Consider the following 23,088-nt stretch of genomic DNA (forward strand, 5'->3'; position numbering starts at 1 on the left):
ACACTATTATTTATCTCGAGTACGGTTACATTCGTAGCAGAGCGTGGTGATGGAAGGAGAAAGGGTTGACAATCATTCTCGGCTAACTTTTCTAAAATTAATTTTGAATCGTAAGTTTGAATATAGGTTGTAAATGTTACGTGTGTATTCTTAATCCCTATTTATTTCTTTTTATGATTCTTGCTCGAGTTTTAACGCACCACGTGTTTTTTGTTCAGCGATGTACAATTTGTGTTGCTGTGTTTCATCTTGCAATAAACGGTTGGAGGAAATGGTAAGTCGCTATTGTAACTGGTTGGTGAAACAGAAAATACTACATGAATGAATTGTCACTAGGATAAGGTATAAATTACAAAACTAGGTGCCACCTGCAAACAATTTACAGGAATAATTGACTCAAAGAGCATGACATAACCCCCTCTCCCAAGGCGACGGTCATCAGGCTGATGATGCTCCAAACTTGCTGTATAACCTTACCTGTCTACCCCTGAAATTAAATTTTGGTAACATGCCAGGTTTTCACTCCATGACTAAAAGTGATCATACGCTTAACTATTAAATTTACTGAGAATAAAACTTTATCAAAAGTCTAATATTATTCACGATAAACAATTACATCTCCATCTTGCCCACTTCCCAAACAACTTAATATTTACACTGTACATACATACCTCATCTAGTATCCCTTATAACAGATTCAAACACACATAATTTTCACTCAACATATTAATTAGTAAGGACAAGATGCCCCCAACTAGCGTTATGATTTAAAAACCGGTTAATTGCTAAGTGCATCCCTAACCTAACACAACGCTCACTTTTTAAATCTTGACTTCTGAGCCTTTCTATTCGCCACCATCTATAGGTTGGTTGGTTAATCCAAAACATCACCACACAGGAAATACTGCACCAATTCCCCTCATCTTTATCCAGATTGCAGACTGCTTAGCCTATTACTGACAATTTAGAAGTAGGCTACGAGATCTTCGTCCCATTTTGACCTCGTATATACACTAAACAGGAAGCACCATCACCGTTTGAGAATACCAAGTAATGTCACTGTATGAGGTATTAACATGGACACCTCAGCATGCTAGGTGATATCAAATCAAATCTTAGCTACGAACAATGTCAAGTCAAGTGTCTACGAAGAAAATATCAAATTACGTGAAGCGAAGAGAACTGCAGCCAAACAAGTATGAATGAAAACTGTTCACACACTGAATCTATACTGGTTACTGAATCTGAATGCACATCGAACAAAGTAAAACAATAATGACCCCAGTTCAATTCTCGCGTAAGTTTTTAAAAGTTCTCTCCATGATAAATAGCAACAAGCATGTGGTATTCTTCCAAGAATACGCAGGTACCGTAATGAACAATTGGGCTATATTTCATCAAGTTGTAATTAGCTCTGTGAACCACATATTACCTCCACACTGCACATTTAAAGGCTGCCCACAATGAGCATTTCCTCGGCGAGGGAAAATCGATAGTCTTATAAAACATCACCGTGTACTATCTCTCACCAACCGCTTACTGGGAATGTCCATTAACTAGCAATGCACTCTTGACTCCGTAATTGTGCAGTAATAAAGCTCCCGTAAAATGCTCGTGCAGCACCCACTTCGTGGTATCAATTGTCGTCAACAGTAACCTCAATAGCAATAATCAACAACTGTAACAGTCATGCACAATAATACCCGATAATAGCAATAAACTAGTAGCACGCACACACATATACAGACTCGCTCCATGCAGCACAACGTCCGCCAAAATCCACGTTGCAACACTTTAAAGCAACTTCAACTGTCTTTATCGATATAGTAGCTGTTTTCCTGGTTGCATACAGTTTACTGCTATGCCATGTGCAGATTCATACACAAATTTAGGTTACACCAATATTGTACTGGGAAATGATTGTGGGGCCAGAGCATGGGAAGGACCTCAGGTAGTGTTTGGTTTATTTTGGAGCAGGTACAGAGACACATAGTATCACAGGGCGAATAACAGATGGTAAATCTTTTTGATAGAATATATTAAAAATATTCACAGAAATATCACCCTGCAATTGGAATTGCAAACTCAAATTTCTAGCTAATATTTGCCGAAAAGTGCAAAATAAAAGATCGTTGTTACCATTTTCTGTGACGTCTATTTGCTTGAGGATGTCCAAAATAAATATTACTCTTTCATAGATCATGTACAACCTACAGTTCATCTAATATGAATGCAAACAAAAATATCACTTAGCACCTTGAATATTATCAAGTTCATCACTTATGGTGCTGACCTACAGTCTTTCTAATTTTTAGAGCATAAAATGAACACACACTCTGTCATGAAAAATTTGATAGATTAAATAAAATATTTGATCACTTGCTGTATGTCTCTACAGTTCATTTGAGTTGAAAAATGAGCACTTGTAAATCCTAAAGTTCATCTAGGTAAAATGAATTCAATTAATTAATGACTTTGAAAAGGAATATATAGTTTAAAAGCAAAATATGAACTTCTCTTGAATGATGATAAATTATGAGTTGATATTCACACGAAGCACTTGTTAGAGCACTGTAATGAACTAAGTGCTTTGTAAAAAGTCAGTCAGTTGGATTACTCACTCAGAATACGAGAAGAACTGCTTACAAGTGTTGGAGTTGTGCTGTACGGCGAATTGGTGTCTGGAACATTCCGTAGCATGCGGCCAAGGCTCGAACTCAGCACCGGCGATGTTCAGTGAAGATACCACGTCAATCTCCCTTGTCGACGTCCCTCGATGGGTACCATAACTGAAGAAACCACGTAAATCCCTCGTTGGAAGTGGTGTTCGATGTAGCAGAATCTCGCAGTACTTTGCCAAGATTTCTGTTGTTCTTGGAGGCAATGTCGGAACACGGAAAGTTCAATTGGCACTATTGAGCTCACAAATATCACGGATATTAATACTACACACGGACATGAGTTGTAATGCACAGTTCTATTCTTATATTAATTTTACGGTGTTGAATTAGAATTCACAGTCAATGCTACAGAAAACACAGTTTTTATATACACAGTTCGTGGAACTGAGATTAACACAGTTCATAATTGTCAATAGTTATGTCTGAGATTCGACTGTAAAGTAATGAACACAGTCCAAGAGCACTTGAAAAAATGTTATTTATAAGAGTTTCTACCACAGTCTCTGAAATAATATTATTCACAGATTAAAGCGATTTTATGGCTGGATTTACACCATACTAGTCTGTACTACTTAATATAGTCATAAAAAGTCCTTAATGTTCACGGGGTTTCTTACAGTGGTGATCGAAAGATCGAGAAAGTGCACAAGAAAATAGTCCATTCTAGCCCTGTTATGGGACGAATGTCGAGTGAAATAATGTCTCATACAGTTCACTGTTATACTGTCTGTACCGGGCGGTACACCTCCGCTCCGCTAATTCAAACATTGCGCCAGTTGAAACTCCTCTACTGGAGGAAGCCTGAACTTTAACTACAGTGTTAATTCTCAAGTTTCTCAGAAGATGTCCCTACTTGTAAATTTTGAAGTGTTCTGAACTGTGTCGTTTTCGATGTATTTTTGTTTTCCCTGTAGTAAGAAGTGTGAACATTCTCTTCTAGATGGCACTACTGAAGGACTACAATTGTGCACCCTAGTGCGAAGTGAAAGAACTTTATTTGAAGAATTTTAGTATGCATAAGTTTGTTCTTTGTTAAATTTCTTTCAGTAATTGTTTAGGTTGGCTGTGTAACCCTTCTCTTTCCGCCAGTTTTGAATTCGACCAATGAGTAATTTTTGTAATTAATTTTCCACCAATCCTAGATGTCTTCTTCAGTTTTGACTTGTAATGTTTTGGCCGTCCAATAAAATGCTTGTGGGCGGGTGTTATCATTCATGAAAGGTCTCGAATGTTCCGCGAGGGTATATAAACTGCTGATTTTCGGGTCTCCGCGCCACTTCAGTAACATCTCTCTTAGTGCAATTATGTAGCAGGGGGCAGGAAGCACCTCTTTCTTCGGGCAGCAGTTCATCAATAAGGTAATGGCCTTTTAATAACTTCTTTTCTTACTAGCTCAGCAGTTTAAGTCTCGGGGCAGGTTCGATACCTTTTACCATGTAAATTTCCTCTAAAATGTAATAGACTCTTGGCATAAATTCTATCTCCTTAAACTACAAATTGGGATAGAGAGTGCTTAACCCTCTCGAGCTCCCACTCATATTGCTTTGAGGTGAACTTATTTTCACAACCGTTTCTTCCCTTCTAATGTAATGTAAATCGTTTCCTTATATAAGTCACCTCTTTAGTATGGGATTAGCCCTTGCATTAGCGGCCTAGTGCCAAGTAGGTTTCAATTAGGCGTATTTGGAGTGCAGTTACGCCTCCTCTCAAGTTGGTATTTTGGAGGCCATGTAATTGTCCTGTTTCTTCACTTAATAGGCCTCAGTAGGTTGGGTATTTTTTTTTTTTACCCCTGTGTGTATGTCCTTGGAGGACAGCTTGAATGTGGAGTTTGGTGTGGCCTTTGATAGGCTGGAACTTTGAGAGCGGGTTGCTCTTCCAAAAAAAGAATTTCTGTGTGCCTCGAGGAGGCTTTACTGTGTAATTGGGAGTAAGTGCTCCCGGGCACGATAGGGGTTTTTTCCCCCTTTTGTTGAATCTTGTATATTCGAGTAAAGTTGGGCTTATTGCTCAAGGATTGCGAGTCTGGGTCTCGACGCCCAAATCCTGTAACCTAGGTAATTGTACATTTTTCATTGGTTGCTATGCTACTATGTACCTGTCATTCTTGTTATTTCTTGATTTTGCAAAGAAAATATAACCTTGTTAAATTTTATCTTAACTTTAATTTCGTAAGTTGAGACCTGTTCACCCCAGCACCTTCTTTCACCTCTGCTAATCCACCAAACCCCGGTAACAAGTGGTAGCAGAGCATGGTTGAATGGGTCTCAAATTAGCCCCTTTTGACGGCTAAACATTACCTTGCTCTTGAACTCTAACAATTTTCTCTGTCGCTGGACTTTTCCTTTTCATTTTTCAAAATTGTTAAATTTTTGTCATCATGCCCGGCCCTCGCGATGTCCTCCATCTCAACTATTTGCGCAAGGAGGAGTTGATCTATGAATTAACAATTAGAAATGTGCAATCTGGAGGCACGGTTGCGGTAGACACCAATAAGCTTAGAGAGTCCCTTGATTTGTCCATTTCCATCCCCACCTTGGGAGAGAAAGAAATTGACGACTCTCTCTCCACGATCACTGACAACACTACTGAGCTGGCATCCGTAATTACCTTTTTTGAAGAAAATGACCCTTCTCCTAATCAAATTAAACGTGTGCAAGCAAGGTTATTGTATTTTTCTAATAGAGTTAACGATCTATTGTCTCTGAAGTTGAATGACATTCAAAGGAAGGAAGCTAGTGTGGTGCTTGAAAATCTTTCTGAATTGTCCAGTAAGGTAACCCAATTGTTAACTGGGGAAGTTCCTCCCAAAACTGATCAACCCACTACGGTGAACGTAGGTAGCGAGGAAGAGTCTCCTAAGGGAGAAGTCAATAGGAAAACCGTTGGAGCTCAAGAAATCTCTGCCCCATTGGACAACGAGTCTGAACGCCGTACCTCGTTGAATAACGCATGTTCTGAATTAGCTTCCTCACCACTTAAACCTCTACCTACTATGTCACCAGGGTTCAGTAGTTTGCCTCATCCATTAGCCATGCTGCTTAGAGGTATTTCGAAGTTTTCTGTTAACACTACCAGTGAAGTAATTTCATTCTTAAGGTTTTTAGTTGAATTTCAGGATCATGCCCTCGTTTTTTCTCTTTCTCCATGTCAAATTTTGCAGATAATTTATCCCTATGCAATTGGTGTTCTCTCGGACAAAATTGTTAGGGCAATAGCGGAACAGTCATCTATTGAAGATTTTCATGCACACCTTCTTGCAAATTTCATCCCTGCTCGTGCGAGGTCATCTCTGATTCAGAAGTACTATTATCGAGTACAGAGACTGGATGAAAATCTTGCTGATTTCATACAAGACATTAAATTCTATACCAGGGTGTTTGCTCTTCACTTCCCTGAAGATCAGATTGTACAGGCCATTGTGGAAGGCATTCCTCCATCTTACAGATCATACTTGTGTTTTGCGTTGCGTCCGCAAACTTTTGCCGAGTTAGAGGCTATGGCCGTCCCCGCCGAAGGAGTTAGATACGCCGATACCTTGCGTGTCGCGAAAGAACCCCCTCCTTCTTTTAGTAATCCCCGGCCTCCCCCTCGCCGACCAGTCACACCCCGTAAATGTTATGCTTGTGGGTCGCCTGACCATCTTCGCAATAAATGTCCATTGGTCAAATCTAGTAGGACAAATAATGGAGCAGGTTCATCACAAGGCTGTTTTAAATGTGGGGCTTTCTCACATATCGCCAAGAATTGCCCAAATTTGAATAGCACCCCCTCCTGCTCAACTTCTGGTGCAACTTCCACCAATGCCAATAATAATAAGTGACTAGTGGCTTCGGCTGAGTCGACTAATCCATCTTCCCGAGGCTCAGCCCCTTGTAAACATGTCGAAATTTCAGGGAAAACTCAGTCTTCAAATTTATCTTTTGAATGCCCCAGAGAATGTCTTAGGATTGCGGCGGATACGCCCGCACCTGTTCCTTTTCTCAAAATTGAATTAAATAATGAACCTGTAACAGCTCTGTTAGATTCTGGCAGTGTTTGTTCTATTATTTCGGCTGAATGGTATTCGAAATTGAAATCTATGTGTAAACTTCCCGACTATTGCTCATCTTCTGTTCAATATGTTTCGGCTAATTCTTCTCCATTAGAAATTCTAGGTTCCTTAAAAGCCAAAATTCGTATTTCTAAATTTACTTGGAAAGTTAAATTGTTTGTGGCAAAGCACTTATCTTGCCCCACTATATTGGGAGCCGACTTCATGTCCCATACGGGTCTAGTGCTCGACCTTCAAAGCAAGTCATGCACATTCAAATTTGCTTCTAATTCTAAAATTCCCTTATTGAAATGTAAATCTGTTTCGCCTACCCAGGATGAGATGTTGTTAGATCTTAGACATCTACCTGAGGAGCAGGCTGATAGTATTCGTAAGTTGTGTCAGTCGTTACCAGAGGTATTCTCTGATACTCTTGGTGTTACTGACCTTATTGAATACAAAATTGAGGTCACGGATTCGATTCCTGTCCGTTTTCCACCTTATAGGCTATCTCCACCTAAAATGAAGGCATTGAAAGAAATCATCGATCAAATGCTAAAGGATGGTATTATTAGGCCCTCTAAGTCGGCGTATTCTCCGCCTATTTTTCTAGTCCCGAAACCCCAAGGTGGCTTCAGGCCTGTCACTGATTATAGGGCTCTCAATCGGAAGGTGGTATTACAATCTGTGCCCCTTCCTGACCTTCATTCTTGTTTTTCATGGTTTCGTAAAGCTAAGTTCTTTACCATCTTGGATCTAAATCACACCTATAATCAAATTCCTCTGGCTGAAGAATCCAAACATCTTACAGCGTTTGCCACGGATTGGAATTTGTATGAATACAACCGCGTGCCTTTCGGGCTCCCCAAGGGAGCAGCTGTACTCACTAGACTGCTAGATAGGGTCTTCTCCGACATCAAATTTGAGTACTTGTACCACTATCTGGATGATGTCGCCGTACTTTCGGAGACTTTCGGAGAACATCTAGATCATCTGCGAGAAGTTCTCAATCGCCTTCGTAAGGCTGGGTTAACTGTGAAGTTGTCCAAGGTTGCCTTCGCTAAGCCCTCCATGTCATTCCTAGGGCATATTGTGTCGCCCGATGGTGTTGCTGTCGATCACTCTAGAACACAGGCCATCTGTGATTTCAAGCCTCCCAAGGACATCAAAGGTATTGCCAGATTCATTGGTATGGTGAATTTCTTCAGGAAATTTATTCCAAATTTCGCCAATAGAGCGGCGCCCTTGAACTTACTCCATAGGAAAGGCGTCAAATTTGAGTGGGGACCTTCTCAACAAGCCGCTTTTGAAGATCTTAAATTAGCTCTGTGTAATGCCCCTGTTCTGGCTATGCCCGATTTCTCCAAAAAATTCATCGTCCAAACCAACGCATCGTTGTCGGCGGTAGCAGCAGTCCTTCTTCAAGAGACTGAACTAGGGAGGCGACCCATCACCTATGCCTCTAGGACTCTATCGGCTCAAGAAGCCAAGTATTCCATCTATGAGCTCGAAGGTTTGGCAGTCTTATTTGCCTTAGAAAAGTTCCGTCTCTATCTGGAACATGTCAAATTCGACCTGGAGACTGATAATCAAGCCTTAAGCTGGGTCTTAGGTAGGCCGCGTCGTACTGGTCGTATAGCCCGGTGGGCCATCCGAATTTCTGCCTTCCAATTTGACGTTAGGCATATCAGAGGTACTGAAAATGTTGTCCCAGATGGACTCAGCCGTATGTTTTCCAACGACGTCGAGACCCATGAACTGGTCAATAGTTCATCACCTCCCGAGTCCATACTATCTGAGGTTAATGCCATCTTAACAGATGCTCCCATGCTCTTTAGGAATATTGAGAAATATCAACGTGAAGATCCAACGCTGGCTCCGATCATGGAAACCCTTTCTTCTGGGGATGATTTTGAACCTTTTGTTGTAATTTCATTTTTGTACCATTAGGGGCTGATGACCTCGATGTTAGGCCCCTTTAAACTACAAGCATCATCATCATCATCATCATCATCATCATCATCACATATTTGTCGTCATCCGGCTATCCTCAGTGGGGACTTCGAGGGCCCTGGGACCGCTACGGTAGCTGTGAAGGCCCTTCAGGAACTCTGAAAAGTGGTGGCTAAAGGGGCTCTGGTTAAGACGCAGCAGGTCGTTATGGTACTTAGGATCCAGAACGGGTAAAAAAAAAAGTAAATAAATAAATGCAATGTAAATATTAATGTTATACCAGTTTTATAGTATCATTTGAAGCAATTCCACATACTGTATATCAGTTGACTATATTTGTAAGTAGTACAGGAGATATTATAATTAGAATTTTGTAAACAATATAAATTTATTAAGGATGAGCTGTGTGTTTAATAGAAAACATTGTTAGCGTAAATTGTATAATATTGTATTATAGGAAAAATTTTCTTCTCTTGTTAATTTAATATTTAGTGCTTGACAATAATGTATTTTAGTGTACCATTTGCCACCGAGGTAGACACCTCATTTGCAAATAAAGAGATTTTGATTTGATTTGATAATACATTTTCTATTAATGTCAGCTTTCTTAGATGTATTATTTTGCTTCATTAATTACTCCGTATGTATGCGAGTGCTAATCCTGAAAGCTGGACACACTTTTCTTTGAGGAAATATTCTAAGCTATGCAAATGTATAACTTTTGGCCCTGGGAAATATCGAAATAAGGATGCAATTTTAACAACGGTGCAGACTTTCGTTTCGGGATAATTGGTGGCTAATCGGTAAGTCGTATCACAAATCAGAAAGCACAATCGCTTTTCATTTTGGAGAGTTCTACAACTTTGGTCCTATGACTTTTTGTCGTATTTCTATCCCTTATACATTAAATAGAGCTGTATTTCTCGATTTCAAGTTAATTTTGTACTTTTACACGTTTATGTTATCATTTGGCACACTTATAGGAAAGATAGAATCATGACATTCAGCTCGCACATTAACATGACCAGTGGCCATGTGATAGCCAAATTTTATGATTCTATCTGTCACATGAGTATCAAAAATATAAAGTAGTGTATGAAAACTGTACAAAATTTCACCCCATTCAATGAGTCTAACGCAATCAGACCATAAATATAGGAGATACGAGAAGACGTCATGGGACCAGCCATGTAAAACACTGAACGAGGCATCTGATGGTGAAGCCTGTTTGTAGTTATGTTGTACAGTTTCAAAGTAGTAACTCTCGAAATGAAGGTCTGCACTGCTAGACGTGTCCACGCTTATCTGTATAAATAAAGTTGTAGGGGGTCCGCTGTCTGTAATTTCATTTGTTTTGTCAGAGTGGAATGTGTCAGACCCTACCCACCGACGCTGGGGTGTATGCAGGTGAACTTATCAGAAGCCTATTTATGAGGCACAGTCTGATAACTGCATACGGGAGATAAAACTCCACAATGGAATTAATGCCCGCCTAGCAATTCCAAATGGAAATTCTAAGTTCCCATGGAGGGAATTAGATATTTTTCCACCAATAGAGCATATCAAAAATCTGATCTAGTGTCAGACCTAAGACGAAACGCTGGTTAATAGAGCAAATGCCTGAAAAGCCAACATCTGATTTTTGATCAGATTTTTGATAGATCTCAACCAAGGTTTCGATATACATATGCATATCATATTAAAATCTTTGAATATAAGAAAACCAGAACAGTTTTCTTCCATTTTCTCTTATACTATTGATTTTCTGTAAACTCCGTGGACCGTATGTGAAATGCATCTTCATTATAAACAACTTTCTTTATGTTCATAATTTACCTTACTCTTCAAATGATGGAGAAATTTACTATTTTCTGTGGGTATCATGCTCTGCATTGAGTGACCGACAGACCGACAATGAACCTACAGGTTACCATGGCAGTTATAACACCATTAGTGATCTTCTTATCTGTTTACCTAAGAATCCTGCGCCTAAATTTCTCCTCTGTTATCGCTTTCTTATATCAATAACTCATACCAGCATAATTTATTTAGGGGCATTTGATTTTCCAATACATCCACTTAGAATTTACATATTTGTACTCATCCCGCTGTCTTCAGTTATAATCCTATTTTCTGTTAATTTCAACTTTCTCATCTGTAATACTTTCTTCCTTAATTACTCCATATGTATGCGAGTGCTAATCCTGAAACCTGGACAATCTTTTCTTGGAGGAAATACATCTTCCAGGCCATGCAAATGTATAACTTTTGGCCCCGGAAAATATCAAAATATGGATGCAATTTTAATGATGGTGCAGACCTTCCTTTCAGAATAATTGGTGGCTAAACCGTAAGTCGTATCACAAAAGATCGTGTTTCAATTTGGAGAGATCTACAACTTTGGGCCTATGACATTTTATTGTATCTCTATCCCTTATTCGTAAAATAGTACAGCATTTCTTGAATTCAAGTTAATGTTGTACTTTTTACACGTGTATGTTATTCTTTGGCACACTTATAGAAAAGATGCAATCATGACATTGGGCTGGCACATTGACATGACCAGTGGCCATATGTTCGCAAAATGTTATGATTCCAGGGTCACATGAGTATCAAAAAATATAGAAGTATGTGAAAACTGTACCAAATTTCACCCCATTCAATGAATAACTGAATCAAACCCATAAATATAGGAGATACGGGAAAATGTCACGATCAACCATGTAGAACACTGAACGAGTCGTCTGATGGTGAAGTCCGTTTGAAGGTGCAATTTAATATAGTCTTACTCACTGCATTTACAGTAATTTACGGAGAAATCCGTATACAATGTAGAATACCTTAGCGAAGCACAGGTACATTTGCTAGTAAATATATAAAGTAAGTAAATTAATTAATATGTATATACTCTTCAACTCAGGGGGCTAGAAAAGCTCATTGGAGAATGGAGAAAAGCCCAAGAAAAGGAAGTAAAAAATGGACTCATGATCAGAAGACCCAAAATCAGACTAGATACACATTACCTGGCTTTTTTGGACAGCATTGCAATCTTGGCAGCTTCTGCTAGAGAAGCAGAGAAACAGACTGAAGAACTCTACAGACAGAGAGGCAAACTAAGACTAAAAGTCTCAAATGAAAAACCAAAGTACATGACCAACATTCAAGACAGCCCAACCAAGGTAAGAATGAAGGGTGATATCCAAAGGGTTGAAATGTTTAAATAACTAGCAGAGTAGCTGAACATGAACACCGAGAAACAAGACATGGCTGAGTGACTAAAATGAATTAATCTACACACATCAGAAACATAGTGTTTGAGAATTAAGACCTCAAAGCGAGAATTCAAGAAGCTAAAAGAAAGGATAGGGATCCAACAGAAGGAGAATAGAAATTCAAAAGGAATGATGGCATGCATAACAAGTTGGATAGGAAGGCTGACTATCTTCAGCCATGTGCTTCATATGAATGACAACAGAATAACACAGAAGATACTGAAAATTTCAGGAGTTCAAAGATAAACCTAGATGGCAGAAAGAAGTGGCTGAAGATTCAAGATTGAACAGGATATCAGAAGAAAATGTACTGGACAAAAATATCTCTAAATAGAAAATCAAGGACTGGACAATACCTAAGGATGACATCAAGCCTGTGGAATAACAATCATTGTCAGAGAAAAGAAGAAACGCTTTTATCAAGAGAATGAAGGACATATGGACAAGGATACACAAACATGATTGGAAAATTGAAATAAACGTTCTTATCGAGAGAATGAAGGACATATGGACAAGAATACAAAAGCATGGTCAGAAAATGAAATAAATGAGGTTCGAAGAGGCTATAACAATTCATTTCTCAAACACCCACCAGGTTAATGAGAACCCTAAGCTTGAATTAAACTTTGCTGGATATATAGTCTACCTCTCAGATTACATAACTATGGTTGCAGGATTTGACTCACTAGACTGCTTTCCCATGCACTCCAAGCTGCACTTGTACCCTTTCAGGAAGTTACTGACTTGGACTGTCTGGAATGATCACAATCATAAAAGCTATAAACAGAACTTCTGCTCATGCAGTTTCACATTTCTTGTCCAGTACAGCAATGGTTTATTTGGACACACGGCTATCAACACTGATGGAAATCTTGTACTCATAATTACATTCTACTTCAGATTAAACTATATACCAGCTGTATAAAACACTAATTAAAATTCTCCAAGGAATTCTACAAAAAAAAAAAAAAAAGGAGACCTTATTTTTGGGATTACCCTCGTATAATTGTACAACTCACGAGATCACAATGCATAGATATTTCAATCAACTGGCAGGCAACTATTTTCCTCACAACATTTTGTTTTACAATCGGCTTTACATCGCACCGACACAGACAGGTCTTATGGCGACGATGGAATAGGAAAGGGCTAGGAATTGGAAGGAAATGGCCATGGCCTCAATTGAAGTACAGCCCCAGCATTTGCCTGGTGTGAAAATGGGAAACTACGGAAAACCATCTTCACGGTTGTCAACAGCGAGGTTCTAACCCATCTCCCAAATGCTAGCTCGCAGTTGTGCACCCCTAACCGCATGGCCAACTTAATAGATTTTCCCTACAACAATTATATTTTTTCCTTAGTATACATGATTTGTCAATTTATTTTTAAATTTCCTCCCTGTGTACTTACAGTTCTTTTGTTTTCCTTTGTAGAGCTTGAATTATTTCCTTAAGTTTTCTATTCTCTTCTTTGAGATTTTTATATTTCTTCCCCTGAAAAGAAAACATCACCACAAAAATAATAATGAAATATTGACCATGTCCCTCTGCATTCATTATGGCTGCATATCTCAGTACACAACTTAGGCCCTAAATCAAATCCAAATTGCATCACTCAATATTTTGAATGTCCATTTATGCCCAAATTATTTTTTTATTCACAGACTGAAGATTTGCACATAAATATGTTCAATATGGACTGATAATCATGTAAATATGAACTAAACTTTCCTCATTCATTTAGGTTCTATATAAACACATGGGTTGTTAATGATGTGCTAAGCATTAAGCCTCCCAACACAATTATTCAGCAAGTATCATGATTTGATTCCAAATTCTTGTGTGAACATAGAAATTGATAGAGTTAATAGAGACATTCAATCATTATGTAAACATTTTGGCAATGTACGTGTTATTGATGCAGCTAGTTTTGAAGGGAATTGTTATACAAGGTATGGTTTACACCTTAATAGATTAGGAAAACAGAACATCAGTAATGCAGTTCTAGATTTCTTCAGAAAAAAATAATTATAGTCTAAGAAGGGTATTATTTGCTTAATTGTTTAAGTGGTCGGAGAAACTAGTAGAGGGAGCCAGCTCTGCAGGAAGTTGGCTCAATTAGAGTGTAAATACTATAAGTACTTCATCTTGTAATGAAAATGTTAGATTTGGGCCAAATTTTAGTTTTGGATATGATATGGTATGGAAGAGCCAATGTCTAAGAAATAAAATTGATACAACTGAATTTTTTCAACTCAAAACTCTATTAAAATTATCTGTATAACTCAATATTGGTCTCAAAATAATGAGGTAGACTATGTAATACTTACTGGTTATAAATTAAAGACAATATATTGTGGACAGGTTCACAAAAATGGAGGTGTAACTATGTTCGCTCTAAATAATATAGACTGTAAAGTTATTGACATTTCAAATCTGTGTGTATAATTCAACTCTGAGACAGCAGCAGTGCTCCTTAACAATCTAAGCCTAATAGTGAATTAAATTCTTACAGGTTCCCTGATGGAGACACAAACATTTTTCATGAAAAATTGGAGAAGCTCATAACAAGCCTTGTTGCCATATCAGAAGAAAGGTATAAAATAAGTATTTGTGGGGATATTAATTTTGATATGAGACAAACGACAAAGAAAGTAAATAGTCTGCTGAATTTACTAAAGTCATTTAACTTTTACTGTGCAAACACATAACCTACTCATGGGAAAGCAGTGCTTGATAACATAACTACTGTCAACTCCTCATCCTTTAATATTGGCACATTAGATATGTCTTCACATGGGGTGGGTTCTGATCACAAAGCTGTTTGGTTGAAATTTTACTGCCCTATGCAGAATAATCCCACTGGTGTCCAGTTGGCCATTTTTGTTCTGTATTTAACATCTCTTCAACACGTACTAAATGTATGTAACATAACCTAATAGGTTGAAAGTCGGTTTCGATTACAATGCGGTTGTGAAAATTCAATATTCATTGACTTGGCCCTCAACGGGCGACAAATGCACTCTACAGTGTGATGGCAGTAGTGCCACATCTGTAGCTTAGATCCTTTCCAACAGAACAAAGATAGCCTAGGCCACCATAGCTCAATTGGTAGAGCAACTGACGCGAAATCGGGAGGTTGTGGGTTCGGATCCCACTGGTATCCAGTTGGCCATTTTTGTTCTGTACTTAACATCTCTTCAACACGTACTAAATGTACGTAATACGACCTAATAGGTTGAAAGTTGGTTTCGATTACAATGCGGTCGTGAAAATTTAATATTCAATTTTATGGTTTCTTTCATACATTTTATTACTGCTTGAGGATTGTCTTCCAGTCATTAAAAAAGTCCATAATATTAAACATTCAAAACCTAGGTTTACAGGCCTGAAGCGGTTTTACATCAGAGCTTGAAATAATGACATAACATACAAAATATTTTCAATAATCATCCTTAATAGGATAAGTTTACAACTTGAGAAAGAACTAGGAGAATATCAGAGGTTTCAGACCCTGGAGGAGCTGTCCTGATCAGATCATGAGTCTTAAGTTGATAATGGACTATAACAGGAGAAGAAACAGAGATATGGTGATAACATTTGTAGATTTCAAGAAAGCTTATGATTGCATCCATAGAAAATTTCTGTTTAAAATTTTAAGACACCTTGGACTACACCCCAAATTAATAAACATGATAAAATTGACTCTCACTAACACCAAATCAAAAGTGAAGTTTAGGGGTGAAACATCATAGACATTTGAAATTAAAACTTTACTACAGCAGGGAGATGGGCTCTCACCACTATTATTTAATTGTGCTCTAGAAATGGTAATGAGGGAATGGTTTAGGAAATGTCTCCCAAAAATAAAGATTGGCAAAAAATCAAAACAAATTGCCTGGGTTTTGCTGACGATTCAGCATTACTAGCAGTGGATATAAAAGAAGCAAAAACCCAGATATCAGAACTTCAAAACATTGCAAATAAAATTGGCCTCAAAATATCATTTGAAAAAACAGAAATTATGCCTGAAAAACCAACACAACTAAAAGAAGTTACCATAAATGGTAATAAAATCAGAATAGTAATTCAATTTAAATATCTTGGAGAAGTAATAACACATAACCTAAATGAAAAAAATCTCAATCCAAACAAGAACAAATAGATTAGCTAAAACACAAAAATTAACATGGGATATCTACAGAAAGAAATGTCTATCAATAAATGCAAAAATACAACACTATAACACACTTATAAAACCGGAAGCTACATATGCAGCAGAAACACTTTTTCACCTGAATAAACAATCAAAGATTGACAGACTTCAGAAAATTGAAAGGAGGATTGGAAGAACCTGCATCAACAAAAAATACCAGAAAGATGGACAGTGGCAGATAATACCTACCAAAATTGTGTACAAAGAGCTAGAACTCATTACAGATACTATGCGTAAGAGGAGACTGGGATTCTTTGGACATATCATGAGGATGCAGGATTCGAGACTTCTGAAACAACTAGTACAACACATTTTCATCTCAAAAAATACCACAAGATGTAAATGGATCAGAGAAATGTATATATTTTTTTTTTGCTAGGGGCTTTACGTCGCACCGACACAGATAGGTCTTATGGCGACGATGGGATAGGAAAGGCCTAGGAGTTGGAAGGAAGCGGCCGTGGCCTTAATTAAGGTACAGCCCCAGCATTTGCCTGGTGTGAAAATGGGAAACCACGCAAAACCATTTTCAGGGCTGCCGATAGTGGGATTCGAACCTACTATCTCCCGGATGCAAGCTCACAGCCGCGCGCCTCTACACGCACGGCCAACTCGCCCGGTGATCAGAGAAATAAGAGAGGATCTGAAGGATATAGGCCTTAAAACAGAAGACACCACAAATGAGATAAAACTGAATACAAAACTCAAGAATACAAACCTCCGCTTTACCCTTACATGAAACAAACCAACAACACACATATTTTCAACTGAGGAAAGGGCTCAAAGATCGAGGCATCTGAAGAAGTACTGCGAAGACCACAAAGCCTGAACAATCCCTTCAAAGAGACCTGAACGATGGACTGACTAAAGTGATCCTATGCGGTCATAAAAGAATAAGAAGAAGAGTTTTAAGAGCAATAAAAGCCCAGAAACCTCAACTTTATACACAATGCAAGGAGTAAGTACAAACAAAATATAATAGCAGCTAAACAAAAAGCTAATGAATGTTATATTGAAAGTGCAGGTAATAAAAGTAAAGCAACAGAGAGAGCAACAGAACCATTAAATATAGTAGGCCCAAAATTGAGATTACACCAGATGAATTCAAAAAATTACTTTATTCAATCTGTAAGTAATAATTATGAGAATATTCCTGCCACTCATAAGGATGCATTGAGCTACCTCATCAACAGCAGAATATTTGTCAAAAACTGACTAAAATGCTCTTAAATACGTATGTTTTTAGTTTTTTCTTCTTCTTGTCTGTTTCACCCTCTTTGGTGTATGATAGATCTATCAATGGTTAGTGAGTCGTGTTTTCCTGTCCTCCCAGTACTATTTCATTCTTTCAGATCTTACCTTCCTTCTTCTTCAGAAATTCTGTATAGTCGTTTGGGCTTCACCCTGTCCTGAAACCTCTTTATTTTATCTTTGGTTATTTTCTTCGCAGATCTATCTACAAGCATCTCTTCTGTGATTTGGAATTCTCATAGGTCCTTCTCAGTTTCCTTAAACCAGTTCAGCTTGGTTTTCTTATTACGGAAATAGTCGAAGATTCTTTTAGTTTTTAGTTTATTCTACAAAGTAAAAATTAAAAAGCACCCACACAATTGTGCATGTCAGGACTTAATTCACTACTAACAAAAAAAAATTACCTCAATGCATGTGAATATACATATATACATGATCAAATGTTCTATTTTACAGTGGGGAATAATTTAAAACAAATCTTCGTTCAAACACAAGTAAATATCACATTTTCTACACTGAGGATGAGTTTTGCTTTTACTGCCCTTTTGGCAGCAGCACCTTGTCGTCAAATCTGAAAGAAAACTGGAGGTGTGATTTTTCGTTTGTACATCAAAAACTTACGAAAATGCTCTCAAATACATGTTTTTACAGTTTATTTTACAAAATGAGAACTTTCAGCTAAAATACAGAACCCACAGAAATGTGCGTGTCAGGACTTAATTCACTACGTACAAAAAATTAAAAAATTCAGCTCAGTATGTGAATATACACATGTACATGTTCAAAATCTTATACATTACGTTTCTCACATAGAGTATGAGTTCTGCTTTCATAGTCCTTTTGGTGGCAGTACCCAGCACTCTTGCATGCATTGCCTGTAGGGAAACCTAGCCCGCACACTTGTGCATATCAACATTCAAAACCTCACGGTATTACGTACTGTCCCCGTTAAAATTGGCGATATTACGAATATTTTAACAAGTGGAAAGTGAAAAGTTTATTGTCTGCTTGTAACTGCAGTATATCATTTGGGGAGTTGTGGCGAGCTGAGAACGAGTTTTTTTCGTCGTTCAGAGGGGAGACACACCGGCAAGACTGTGCCAAGGTCAGAGCAGACCACGTGACTACCTTCGCACGCACGCAACCCAGCTTGTTTCTGGAATAGTCTGAGCCAATTAAATGAGACCATCAGCCAATTACCGTTCTCGCTGAAGATCACACCTCCCTGGCTAATTAGATAAAAGGCCTTGTTTCGAGTAAATCGCTCTCTTAATGCTGTAAATACTCTTGAAGCTCTTACTCTGAATATCCTTCGTCGTGTTGTGCTGCACCACATTCTCAGACCACGTGGAGAAGTAATTTCAATTCAAGTCGACGCCGTTCTGCTAGAATTTAGAGAAACCATTAGTGAATTCTATGGAATAAAGACGCCTAGGAGCCAAGTTAAGTGTGACAGTGTAGACGAGATATTTGTATTCGGCGTGTGCTTGTGCAAAATACTTAATTTTGTCATCTCAGTTACAGCTTGTGACCGGCATTCTACGGAAGTCGTCGTAGAATTGAACATCTCAAAATGGATAATTCCGCAACCACCGACATCATCATTTCATCGAGGGACACCTGTTGCAGAGCCTCCATGGAGCTGTAAAATGTGAGGCGTATCTGGTAATTGGAAGGAGACTGACCGGAGGAGTATGCTGGAATAACTGACTGTCGACGAGAATCGAACCCCATCAAAACTTGAGTACCTTTTTAAGTTAATTTATCTGTCTTACCTTTTGTATAACTAGAGGTCTTTCTTCTTAAGTCGTAGATCTATTAGTTTGTTGTAGTTAGAAATATTTCATTTTTCCACTTAAGGTGTCGTGGTAGACTAGGTACGTGTGAATGAATTTTTGGAATCTATTAGAGTAGACATGTAGCTTGTCTTTGAATGATTTCCCATGCTTAAGGAGCTTTATATTTAATAATCACTGACCACACGATAAATCTACTTTTCTTGTAATGTTGAAGTTACTGGATGGAAATTTACGTGTACATTTTGAGTGAATAGGGTCGAACCTAGTGTCTTTCAAGATCACTTGTTGCATTTATGATGAAGTCATCTAATTTTACGATATTCCATGAGGATCAGTAGATGTAATAATCACTTAAATAATAATAATATTAACTAAAGATTGGGTAAAACAGAAGTAAACGCTCGTGAGCCATAAAACTACTGTAGAGTCCTTATATGTGAGATTGAATGTGCTCTGTTCATGAAGGGTCTGGAATATGACCAATCCTGCGGGATACTTGTTGTATAATTGTGCAGTTGTTGATTTGATGATGATATTTGATTTATTCTTGTGTATTGGGAGCGCAAGATGGATTATAATTTTTGGAGCACGTGTTGCGAGTGTATTTCACAAGTAGGAAATAAAAGTAATACAAGTAAGGCTCACGCTTGCGGTAATTTCAACCTGTAGCCCAAATGATGGTAGTGCTTATGGATTTTACTAGAATCTTCCATTATAATTTCATGAGTTAGATGAACTTACATTGATATGTGAAATGTGTTTCTACCAAGTGATACCCATGACTTCGATCACTAGCCACCATAAATGAAGGATAATTTCAGTACACGGATTATTTCTACTAGATATTACGCGTCCCGACCTCCAATAAAAATCATAAATAAACTTGCCAAAACAGGATTCGATGTAAATAATGTACATAAAAACGTGTTTCCCTAGTGTGAATGTGTGTGTGTATGTAAATATGTATATTTCTCTTGTGTCATGTTGGTTTCGTTTAATTTTGATCTGGTCACGCACTCGCTGTGACGCAGATTGCACTCATCGTTGTGTGTTGCCTTAAGAAATAATTTTCATGCCCTTAAGGGAAAGTTTGATTAAGTTAAGTTGAGGAAGACTAGGAAGAATTCATTTTCTTAATTAGCGAGATTTAAAAGGAAAGATCATCTCGTTACTTTATGAAGGCACTCGATTTGTAAATAAAATTATTTAACTAGCTCACACGTTGGTAATGTAAATTTCTAAAATTTGAAATACATTAAGATTAATTTGAATAGAAATGAAATACACAGATCAGAGGTAGAAATTTGTTAGCCGCATAATTAATTGGAGTTATGGTGAAAATAAGTTATTAATAATTAATTCAAAATAATTATTCTGAAATGCTAATGACGATCATTAGGTAAATAATGCAGTGGAAAATTAATAAGAACACGATCGTGTGACAATGAAACATGGGCTAATTAAATGATGAGAAATAATAATAATAATAATCAGAATAATAATTAATTAATTTTGAGAATTTTGAAATCAATTTTCATTTTCTACTGAAGTTCATGTTGGTGTCATTGATTATTGTTAAATACTGTAAATGACAAATTCAGTTAGGTACATCTTAAAACCACGTGTTGAGACTACTTTGAATTGGTAAAGTTTTGAACACATTATTGTAAAACCCTCGTTAGCAAGACTGCTGTTAATCATTTTTCAAGTTCTATGTTAATTTATTTAATTCTTTCAGTCAAGTGTTTTGATTTGAAAAGGCAAGAGGCCTAATTTTTCTTTGGTTTCATTACAGCACAGTAAGGCTGGAGATTGAGAACACGTGTCACTCTAAATCGAGGAAGAAATGCAATATTATGAAAGTTCTATTCTGTAAAAAAAAAAATATCAGCAAGAATATTTTCATTTGTTTGTTTGCTTGTGTGAATAAATGTCAGAGTGTTGTTTTAACATTTCTTTTTATCCTGCTTGGTCATCAATCCTTAACAATCCTTAAATGCCTCTAGAAAGTGATAGCCAACGATCAAACGATCCACCTTGGGATCTCTCGCTCGACGGCTTGGGCTTAGCTCGGGAAAAATGGGGGCATTTAAGATGGCGCCCAACGTGGGGCTCGAGATTGGCTTAACCAAGCTCGAAAATGATCTTGTGCTGTCCAGTGTTTATGACATTGACAAGATCAGATGACCAATTAAATTAGGCTGACTGTGATACATTTATTCGCCCAAATTCTTGTGGCTAACATAAGCACATGTTAAATGTAACTTGTATGAATTTTGTTTACAAAAAAATTCTTGCTGGTAATTAGAAATTCGAATTTGCTGCGATGATAATTAATTAAAGTTAAATTGATAATTGTGACCGATATTGGTGAAAATTCGGAACTTTCATGATATCGACAAATCGCTGCCTTCATAAATTTGATGGAGTTCGATTCCCAACATTCCAGTATTCCGATCAGAATCCTTCCAGTACCAGAATAGCCATTTAATGAATAATTGTAACTATGGAGGACTTAAGGCAGATGTTGTTGGCTATGGAGGAGAGGATCAATGCCAACTTGAATACTAGTCAAATGAACTTAGAACAGAAACTTAGCGAAAATCAGGCTCACTTAGAGAAAAACTTAGAACAAAAGCTTAGTGAAAGTCAGGTGAACTTGGAGAAAAAACTTAGTGAAAATCAGGTAAACTTAGAGAAAGGACTCTTTGAACTCAATAATAGTCAGGTGAACTTAGAGAAAAAACTTAGTGAAAATCAATTGCACTTAGAGAGGAAACTTAGTGACACTCAGGTACACTTAGAGAAAGGACTCAGTGATCTCAGTGACGCACAAATAAATCTCGAAAAATCTCTCGGGGAAGCCATTGAAGAAAAATTGACGGACATTAAAAATCAAACTGAAGAAGGTTTAGGGAAGATATGTTCTGACATTAAACTTTTTAACGGCAAGCTAGCCTCAATGCAGAGCGAGCTCGTTATAGTTAAAAATGATTTCGCTACCATGAAAAAGGAAGTAAATGAAAATATTGCCAAGTCTATGGCGGGCATGTCCAATGAATTCAGTGAACGATTAGCGAACGTTCAGCAGGACATCTTAACTGGAACTGACAAATATAAGGGCGAAGTCGAACAATCATTCCTGAATATTGAGGAAAAGATTGACACAAATGCAGAGGACCTTAAGGTTACGAAAACGGCTTGGGCAAAGAAATTCCTGGGATTAAACGAAAAGCTACAACAAGTCGAAAAGGGCATTCTCGACAAAATCGAGACATCCCAAGTCGATAACTCAGAACGGATGGATTATATCCACGAGTCACTTGAGGATAGTTGGGGCGAAATAAAAACAATCAAAACCACCCTGATGAATGCCATACACAAGGTCACGGCCGAGTCAAAAACTGAAACCGAAGGGATTCGAAAGGAGTACACGGATGGAATCAAGGAGCTTGTACATGAAATGCATCTCCTGAAGATGCAGAATGAAAACACTAGCAAGGTCACTAACTCATTGCTAGAAAAGCAGGCGTTACTGGAGCAACGTGTAACCGGCACGGGTCAGACGTCAACTCCACTTGCAACTATGGGAACAGGCGCTGCGAATACAATTGACATTTCTTCAGAGCCGACAGTAAATACGTCTCAAGTGAATACAACCGGCCAGACTCAGATAGTCAATATAATTCGTCACCACGAAGACCAGCCCAAGAAATTTAACAACGTTAGAGGAAACGTGACTCCGAAAGGCTTCATTCGGGAACTGCAGGATTACTTTCGCGATGCGAAAATTCCACCAGAAAGGCAGTTAAGAGTCACCGAAAAAATCCTGGAAGACTCAGTACATACCTGGTTCGTTGCATTTCGATTTTCGTTTGACGATT

The 23,088-nt window shown here is 37.9% G+C and overlaps 1 protein-coding gene across 1 annotated transcript in view; it reads right to left on the reverse strand.

Moving 5' to 3' along the window:
• Window positions 1–23,088, reverse strand: part of LOC136872783 (probable E3 SUMO-protein ligase RNF212) — a 187,047-nt gene that overhangs the window by 53,230 nt on the left and 110,729 nt on the right. Inside the window, exon 5 of the mRNA XM_067146625.2 lies at window positions 13,350–13,432. Within this exon, the coding sequence (XP_067002726.1) occupies window positions 13,350–13,432 (83 nt within the window). The remainder of the gene's footprint in view (window positions 1–13,349; window positions 13,433–23,088) is intronic.

Source organism: Anabrus simplex, chromosome 4, assembly GCF_040414725.1.
Source record: "Anabrus simplex isolate iqAnaSimp1 chromosome 4, ASM4041472v1, whole genome shotgun sequence".
Lineage (NCBI taxonomy): Eukaryota > Metazoa > Arthropoda > Insecta > Orthoptera > Tettigoniidae > Anabrus > Anabrus simplex.